At 47.6% G+C, this 9,320-nt stretch overlaps 1 protein-coding gene across 2 annotated transcripts; it reads right to left on the reverse strand.

The window, feature by feature from the left end:
• Positions 1 to 27: 27 nt before the first annotated feature.
• Positions 28 to 6,360, reverse strand: kpnb1 (karyopherin (importin) beta 1). 2 transcript variants are annotated; one of them, XM_031839715.1, is made up of 13 exons: positions 6,145 to 6,360; positions 5,710 to 6,063; positions 5,306 to 5,365; positions 5,132 to 5,221; positions 4,425 to 4,535; positions 4,211 to 4,312; positions 3,903 to 4,127; positions 3,612 to 3,803; positions 2,589 to 2,719; positions 1,823 to 1,970; positions 638 to 709; positions 390 to 534; positions 28 to 313 (listed from the first exon to the last, which is right to left on the reverse strand). In XM_031839715.1, exons 2-13 carry the CDS (start codon positions 5,908 to 5,910, stop codon positions 198 to 200), a joined length of 1,593 nt encoding a protein of 530 aa, XP_031695575.1. In that variant the 5' UTR covers positions 5,911 to 6,063; positions 6,145 to 6,360; the 3' UTR covers positions 28 to 197. The 2 variants fall into 2 exon arrangements, with proteins under 2 accessions (XP_031695575.1, XP_031695573.1); XM_031839713.1 differs by having other exon boundaries at positions 4,419 to 4,535.
• Between the last annotated feature and the right edge of the window lie 2,960 nt (positions 6,361 to 9,320).

A 9,320-nucleotide genomic window follows, 5' to 3' on the forward strand; every position in this document is an offset into this window, starting at 1 on the left:
GCGCTTTACCGTCGGAGCCTTTGCGCTTTACCGTCGGAGCCTTTGCGTCGCGCAGCTTTACTGTCGGAGTCTTTGCGCCGCGCAGCTTTACTGTCGGAGTCTTTGCGTCGCGCAGCTTTACTGTCGGAGTCTTTGCGTCGCGCAGCTTTACTGTCGGAGTCTTTGCGTCGCGCAGCTTTACTGTCGGAGTCTTTGCGTTATGATGTTATTCGTGGTGGAGAGAGACGGACCTGATACTCGGCGTAGTTCTTCAATCCGATACCCAGGAAAGGCTTGAAGGCATCCATGTATTTCTGGAAGTCACTGCCCAGAACTGAAACAGGAACAGATTAACATCAACACAATCGGCCTCCACAATACATGTGATGTGTGTGTTTCAGAGTATGTACCTTCCACCAGCGTAGACACGGCCATCAGAGCGTCCTCCTGGACTCCTCCGGAGCCAGCGGTGCTCTGAAACATCCTCAGCAGAGACGCCATCACCACGTCTGAGATCTGCAGGGCGTCCTGATGCTGCACTTTACGCAGGACGTTCTGCAACAACACCACACAGGAAGTGTCATAATAAAAGCATCGACGGAATTTTGACTATTCCAAAGTAAGAGCGTGATTGACAGCTCAAGTGTGCCGTTCTCACCTGTAGAGTGGCACACAGCAGCGACTGCAGGTCGTTGAACTGGATTCTGTCTGAGGTGCTCTGGATGTGAGACTGGGGACACAGGAAGTGACATTACACAGGAGGAAGCAGCTAGGAAGTGAACGCACTGTATTCATCTATTGATCAACTACAGGAAGTGAAGTGTGGAGATCTCAGATAAATGTGGTTGGTGTTTTCATCACAAGTCAGCGTGGTGCATGATTATCATCAAGAACCTCAAACACATTCAGCTACAGCAGAGGTAGCCACACGGTGCCCGCGGGCACCTGGTCGCCCACAAGGCATGTTCTCAAAATAGCACTCGTCACCATGGAGCTCCGTCTAGTTCTTTTTTAAATCAAAAACGCATTACTGTAGATTTCAAAAGGACGCGGCCGTCGCACCGCACTAGGTTTTCAGGTTTCGAATGGCGGGCATTTCCTGTTGGCGCCGGACACGCGGCCCAAGCCGTCAGGTCAGTCAGTCCTCGGAACAGGCTGTGGGGCAACAACTGGTGGTTGGCGGGGGTAGAGGTGAGGCAACGCAGTCCGACTGAAAAGGCCCAGACTAGAGGTTTGAATGCGGGTGTGATCCCCCCCCGGCTATAGACGAGACTTTTTACTGGTGTTGGTGAGAACAGACGGGGCTCCCGCCGTGACGGGCCGGCATGCAGGCTTCATTGCTCAATGCAAAGGTGACCCAGACTTCCCAACATGTGGTGATTAGTACTAATGGAATAGGACGAACTTAAAATGTGAAAGAGTTGATTTATTTTATTCTACATAACTGATCATTTGTATAAACATGGGACAGTTCATGATTTGTTCAAACATGTTACAAAGGTAGTGGTTAGTACAAACCAGACATGATGTGAAGATATGAAAAAATGTTAGAAGTGATAATTTGTACAAAAATATAATCATTGTTAATTATTGTGAGGAATAATTAACAATGACATGTGATCAGACAGTCTCTTCACATATATTATTATTATTAAAAGGTGATCTGTGCAACTTTGTTATTCAGGAAGTTTGTATGAAACAAGTAGCCCTTCTTACTACGCCCTTAAAGTAGCTCTCAGTTTAAAAAGGTTGGTGACCCCTGAGCTACAGCATGATGGATCCAGACACGAACAGATTTAATGACACTAAAGAACAGAAAGGTTTGACTTTCTAAGAGTCTCACCTCCATCTGAAGGACCTGCTGCAGCCTCTCCATGATAACCAGCGTGGTCTTCTGGACCGCGGGGTAACAGTCCTTAGCGCTGTTCTTCACGATCTCCATCAGAGCCTCGTAGGCAGCAGAGCGAAGGTTGTTCTGGTGACCGTCGGGTCTGCACAGGAAACATCATCAGTACTACAGTTCTATTCATCAACGTGACTACAGTGAAGAATGAGTTCCGTCACATTTATTATCTGCAGTTATTCCAACGTGTCATATGTTTTCAACATTTAGCATCAGCAGATAATATTAAAAGACTGATCAGGACGGGGACAGTTTGATTCTTAAAATTAACGGATCATTGTGACGTTGCATGAATCATTTCAAACCCCCGACCCGATCCATTAAACTACGTTTACGAAACTCTGACTCCAGAATGTGAAGTGTGGAGGTCTCAGATAAATGTGGTTGGTTTTGTCATCACAGTCAGCGTGGTGCATGATTATCATCAAGGACCTCAAACACATCGACACAGGAGGTGGGTGACTGTCGGAGTCTTTGCGGCGCGCTGGTTTTGCTGTCGGAGTTTGATTCTTAATGTTAATGGATTATTATTATTATTGTAACGTTATAGGAATCATTTCAAACAGAGTCTAACTGAAAGAAACCAGGAAGTAGCCGCTGCGAACGGTCTATTGGAAAACTACACCTGACATTTATTGTGAAACTGAAACCAGGAAGTCTCTGCAACAGGAAGCTGTGACAGACATCCCATTGCCCCCCCCCGTACCTGTCTGTGGTCTCCAGAAGCTTCTGGACGATGATCTCAAAGGAGGAGGACAGACAGTATGTGCTGGGCTCCTCTTGGTCCTCTGCAGCATCTGTAGCCTCATAAGCTGCTTCAGCCAGAGAGGAGAAGGCCTGAGGAAGAGGAGACGACACGACGTTAACCTCTTCTTCTGCATCTTTTAACCTGCAGCCACTCAGCCCTCCAATCAGGACTACAGGAGCCCCGAGGGACCAAACTCTTGTTTCCACCATAGTGACTTCTACAGGACGTATTCATTTATTGATCCACTACTGGAAGTGATTGAAGTGTGGAGGTCTCAGATAAATGTGGTTGGTGTTTACATCACAAGTCAGCGTGGTGCATGATTATCATCAAGAACCTCAAACACATTCAGCTACAGCAGAGGTAGCCACACGGTGCCCGCGGGCACCTGGTCGCCCACAAGGCATGTTCTCAAAATAGCACTCGTCACCATGGAGCTCCGTCTAGTTCTTTTTTAAATCAAAAACGCATTACAGATTCAGCTGAAACAACATCGGAACAACAGAGACAGATTTAGTTTTAAAAAGGTGGAGCCAGCTGATGAACTCATTTCTCAGCATGTTGCCCTTTAATTCTTACACTGAATTAAATAGTGTATTTTTGCTCTCTGCTCACGTCACAGTTCAAATCAAACAGGAATGTTCAGAATGGACGTAGAGTTCAAAGTTTAGAATATAGTGTGACTTTTCTGCCTTTTGTTCTACACTTTTATCATACTTGACGATGCACATTTATGTATTTATTTGGGCGCTTTTAAATGATGCCCATTGCCCCCGATTGTCCCTCTCTGGAGCTACAAGAACTATGAGCCAGAAAAGTCCCACTAGGAGAACCTTCAAGACAAATAGTCCAACAGATTTTAAAAAAGTTCTTACTGGTCTATTTCTGTTCAGTTCTAGAGTAATTGATCTGTGAACATGACCCTGATACACCCACACACACTCATGTAACATCGAGGTCCTTCCATAACTCCCAGCTCACCCAGCAGACGTTGGAGGCCACTCTGGGCTCTGCTCCCAGCCCCTCGATGAGACACTGCAGCAGAGGAGCCAGGTAGACCTCGTTGATGGCTGCTACAGGAAGCAGCTCACAGATCCTCCCCACGGTCCAGGCTGTGGTGTCTCTGACCACCACGCTGGGGTCCTTCATCAGCTCGATCAGGGTGGGCATCGCCTGTAGAGGGTTAACTGGTTAGTGACTGACCCGTATGACCAGGTGTTAACTGGTTAGTGACTGACCCGTATGACCAGGGTTAACTGGTTAGTGACTGACCTGGATGGTGAGTGGTTTGAGCTGGTTGAGTTCAGGTCCCTCCAGGATGGATCCGAAGGCCATGATGGAGGCGTCTCTGTAGCGCCAGTCGAGGTGTTTGATGTGTTCTTTGATGAAAGGCAGAACGTGAGGAACCACGTCGTCCTCACAGCAGGTGGCCAGCAGCATCAGACACACACCTGCAGCCTTACAGGGGTTCCAGTCGTCATCGTCGTCGTTCTCATCCTGAAAGTATTCAGGTCAGAGGTCAAAGGACTGGGTGCTGGTTAGAGTGTGAATATTATTAAAGATGTTAAAGCAGAACACACCTGTTTGGTGAGGGTCTGGGTCAGGATGGGGACCAGGTACTGCAGGGCCCCTTTGGCGTAGAACTTACTGGTGTGCTCGGGGGGGCGTCCCTGCTCCGAGGCCTACCATTGGACGAGAACAGACAGGAAGAAAACAGTCAAGGGGGGGCGGGGGGGGGGGGCGCTAACAAACTGGAACCAAAGTGTAAACGGAGTAAAGTCTGCTTACACAGACCTCTGAGGCCTCGATGGCCAGATCCATCTCCTCGTCACAGACGTTGGACCAGAACTCGATGCCCTGCAGGGCCACTTCATCGATGTCGCTCTTCATCGCCTCGATGGTGATCTGAGGAAGCAACCAAACAGAGAGGAGGGAGAAACGACAAATTAAAATCATGATTTGAAGCATTGAACTTGTTAAAAACACTTTATTCACGTTAACAAAGATCTTTCACCCTCTGAACCCACAGGCTGGATTTTAAAGCTAGTTTCCTTCAAACAGTTACTCACTCATTAACGTCTTTCCAACGGTCCTCAAACACCTCATTATAAACCTCTCCAGTCAAAGCGTTCACTAAGAACATTACAGCGTGAGCTCCTCAGTGAAACTGACGTCATGATTGATTCATCTGAGACCAACAGTCATGTGACAACAAGGAGGAGACACTCTGACTGAACTACAGGAAGTGAACACAGAGAGGAGAGCAGAGCGATGAGAGCTGAGAGCAGAGATTAGAGCAGAGATTAGAGTTCAACTTTTTAATGATTGATGTCATCATAACTGTTGTTCTGCACTAAAGGCATGTTCTAGTTCTACTTCTAGTCATCATGGTTGTTTCATAGAGGAGCAGGACTTTTATCCTGAAAATCAAGACCACAGAGAGTAAAACCACCTGAAACTGCTGCAGATTATTTTTACCAACAAAAGAAACTAGTTCTCACCGCAAACAGAGCTGGACCCATGTAGGTCTCCATGTACTGATAATACAGAGACATGATCTTCACCAGGTTCTGTAGGGCCGCCACACGCACCTGGAGGACAGACAGACAGATGAGAGGACAGACAGGCAGACAGGCCAGAGGACAGACAGACAGGGCAGAGGACATGTTACTCACTCTGGTGTCGGGACACTGCGTCGCTTCACACACCACCTGCATGATGAAGTGTCTCTCCGTCTGAAAAACAAAGGACACAAAATCTGTTTCACACCAAAAAACAACAACAACTCCTACAAAATAAAACTACATCCTCTTTGGTTACACTTCTATTTACAGGCTTGAATTAGAGCTTTTGGAGGAAACATGCAAGTCATTGAGCTAAACTATTAGTAAATACAGACGACTTTGTGGTGGTACACCCTGGGTTCTGTCTCTCGGGGTGCGAGGTGTTACACCCTGGGTTCTGTCTCTCGGGGTGCGAGGTGTTACACCCTGGGTTCTGTCTCTCGGGGTGTGAGGTGTTACATCCTGGGTTCTGTCTCTCGGGGTGTGAGGTGTATCATGTTAGAGCTCGTGGTTACCTCCTTGTCAAAGTTGGCCTTGGTGAATTCCAGAGAGTTGAGCAGCGCGTTGGTTGCCGCCAGCTTCACGTTGTTACTGGGCTCCTCCTTCCTCATGCCCTGGATGATGGCCGTCAGGATCTGGTTGGCGTTCTCCTGCAGCTGTTCTGGGTCGATGTCCTGGCAGATGTAGCCGATGGCCTCCAGCGTTGACTCCTTCATGTGTTCGGTGCTGGAGGGGTCGGTGACGTTGGCCACCAGCTGGGGGATCAGCTCGGGCCACTGGTTCACAGGGATCTCGGCGCAGGCGATGCCGGCGACGCACTGAGAGGCCGAGCTGGGCCTGTACGTCTCCGTGCCCAGAGTCTGTAAAACCTGGAGGACAAAGAGACGGACGTAAGGACAACAAGACGTAAAGATGAACTGAAGCTGCGAGTTTGGAGATCTGGTCCTCACGTAGTTCTTGATCTCGCGGCGAGCGTTGCCGTCGATGGCTAGCCATCTCTGCTGGTACTGCGTCTTCACATCGGGGTCTTTGGAGGTCAGAGAGTTCTTCACCTGCAGACCGGCAGCCACTCGGGCAACCTGAGTGTTGCCAGGGTTGGCCAACACTTTGGACAACTCCACCAGGAACGTGGGCTGAAGGGAGAAGGAGGACAACACACTGAGACCACAGTGAGAAGCAGAAAACTAATTTATTATTCAGTTATTAGTCAGTATTTCAGCTCTAGTTGAACAGCTGGCTAGTTAGCATCTTTTTTTTTCTCCAATCAATATTATTAATAACCTTTATTTAGACAAAATCCATTGAGACCGAAGTCTCATTTCATAAGTTTGTCATAAAAACAAAGATAGCAAGAGTAGCGAGAACCATCGCCTGTACAAAGAGAGTGATTAGTATTCATTGAACCCTGTTACTGTACGGCTTCATATTAACTTCCACTGTTACTGTACAGCTGTTAGAATTGTGGCCTGTCTTCTATTTGCAATTAATATGCATTCAATCCAGTTCAATTATTTAAATGAAAATGGTAATCTACTCTGGCTGAGGTACCTTATCAAGAGTAAAATAATAGCTGTGATTCAACTGCATGTGGGACTGTTTGTTCACACTGTTCACTGTAATGACCACAGTGAACAGTGTGATGAGAGGACATGTGAGCCCTTGTTGCTGTAGTTCATCTCATGGAGCAGAGGCTACATGTAGCATAGCCTGCCATATCAATGTATTTAAAACACTGACAGCAGGAAGCTGTACTCACGTCTGTTTAGACCTCCACCTTTATCCAGGCCCAGCTCCACCTTTATCCAGGCCCAGCTCCACCTTTATCCAGGCCCACCTCCACTCACATCTCAGCCCTGCTTCAAGCTGCGCTACACAACCAGCCTCCTCTCCCTGAAGCTCTTTGACCTCATCATCTCATCAGTATCTGGGCCTCATGTTTCATTATCTTAAACGTTATTCTGACCACGAAATCATCCTCATTCTACTTTAAGTTAAAACAAACAACCTGCCACCAGATGCGCCGGTGTTCCGGTTTAACGTTAATGAGTGACCGCGTGAACTGAACCGGAACACGTCCTAAATCACGATAATGACGAATGTTAACAGTCGATAAAGTTCCGCATGCAGTGGACGTTAACTTAACCCAGCAAGTCTGAACGGTAACAGAACGGAACTTGACTCGACACGTCACATCAAAGATGTTTTATTGTGAAGATCACGACATCACATTTTCTCCTCGTCTCACTCCAATCTGAGAAACGCCGGCTGGCCAGTTGGTTCACTATCAAAGAAATCAAGTAATCAGATTACTGGTACTCTAACACCCGACCGTGGTACTAATACTGTGACCATGCGTAGTCGAAGCAGTCCTACATTATAGATGTGGACTTCTAGCTCACTAGCAGTTTGTGGAGCTTCTTAACTATGAAAATGTTGGAGCATCAATTTTCTACAGATATTTAAATTAGTAATGGGCAAGTTAAGTAAACTTAAAGTAAATATGTGCGCATATACATATACACGTACACGCGCGCACACACACACAAACCTCAAAAAATTAAAGGGAACACTTAAGCAACACATCCTAGATCTGAATGAATGAAATAGTCTTATTAAATACTTTGTTCTTTACATAGTTGAATGTGCTGACAAAAAAAAAATAAAAAAAATTATCAATGAAAATGAAATTTATTAACCCATGGAGGTCTGGATTTGGAGTCACACTCAAAACTGAAGTGGAAAAACACACTACAGGCTGATCCAACTTTGATGTAATGTCCTTAAAACAAGTCCAAATGAGGCTCAGTAGTGTGTGTGGCCTCCACGTGCCTGTATGACCTCCCTACAACACCTGGGCATGCTCCTGATGAGGTGGCGGATGGTCTCCTGAGGGATCTCCTCCCAGACCTGGACTAAAGCATCCGCCAACTCCTGGACAGTCTGTGGTGCAACGTGTGGCGTTGGTGGATGGAGCGAGACATGATGTCCCAGATGTGCTCAATTGGATTCAGGTCTGGGGAACGGGCGGGCCAGTCCATAGCATCAATGCCTTCGTCTTGCAGGAACTGCTGACACACTCCAGCCACATGAGGTCTAGCATTGTCTTGCATTAGGAGGAACCCAGGGCCAACCGCACCGGCATATGGTCTCATAAGGGGTCTGAGGATCTCATCTCGGTACCTAATGGCAGTCAGGCTACCTCTGGCGAGGACATGGAGGGCTGTGCGGCCCTCCAAAGAAATGCCACCCCACACCATTACTGACCCACCGCCAAACCGGTCATGCTGGAGGATGTTGCAGGCAGCAGAACGTTCTCCACGGCGTCTCCACTCTGTCACGTCTGTCACATGTGCTCAGTGGAACCTGCTTTCATCTGTGAAGAGCACAGGGCGCCAGTGGCCAAGTTGCAAATCTTGGTGTTCTCTGGCAAATGCCAAACGTCCTGCCCGGTGTTGGGCTGTAAGCACAACCCCCACCTGTGGACGTCGGGCCCTCGTACCACCCTCATGGAGTCTGTTTCTGACCGTTTGAGCAGACACAGGCACATTTGTGGCCTGCTGGAGGTCATTTTGCAGGGCTCTGGCAGTGCTCCTGCTGTTCCTCCTTGCACAAAGGTGGAGGTAGCGGTCCTGCTGCTGGGTTGTTGCCCTCCTATGGCCTCCTCCACGTCTCCTGATGTACTGGCCTGTCCCCTGGTAGCGCCTCCATGCTCTGGACACTACGCTGACAGACACCGCAAACCTTCTTGCCACAGCTCGCATTGATGTGCCATCCTGGATGAGCTGCACTACCTGAGCCACTTGTGTGGGTTGTAGACTCCGTCTCATGCTACCACTAGAGTGAAAGCACCGCCAGCATTCAAAAGTGACCAAAACTTCAGCCAGAAAGCATAGGAACTGAGAAGTGGTCTGTGGTCACCACCTGCAGAACCACTCCTTTATTGGGGGTGTCTGTCTTGCTAATTGCCTATAATTTCCACCTGTTGTCTATTCCATTTGCACAACAGCATGTGAAATTGACAGAAGTGTGATTGACTTGGAGTTACATTGTGTTGTTTAAGTGTTCCCTTTATTTTTTTGAGCAGTATATATATATATATATATATATATATATATATATATATATA

This window comes from Anarrhichthys ocellatus, unplaced genomic scaffold (genome assembly GCF_004355925.1).
Source record: "Anarrhichthys ocellatus isolate YVR2014 unplaced genomic scaffold, GSC_Weel_1.0 scaffold1881, whole genome shotgun sequence".
Classification (NCBI taxonomy): domain Eukaryota; kingdom Metazoa; phylum Chordata; class Actinopteri; order Perciformes; family Anarhichadidae; genus Anarrhichthys; species Anarrhichthys ocellatus.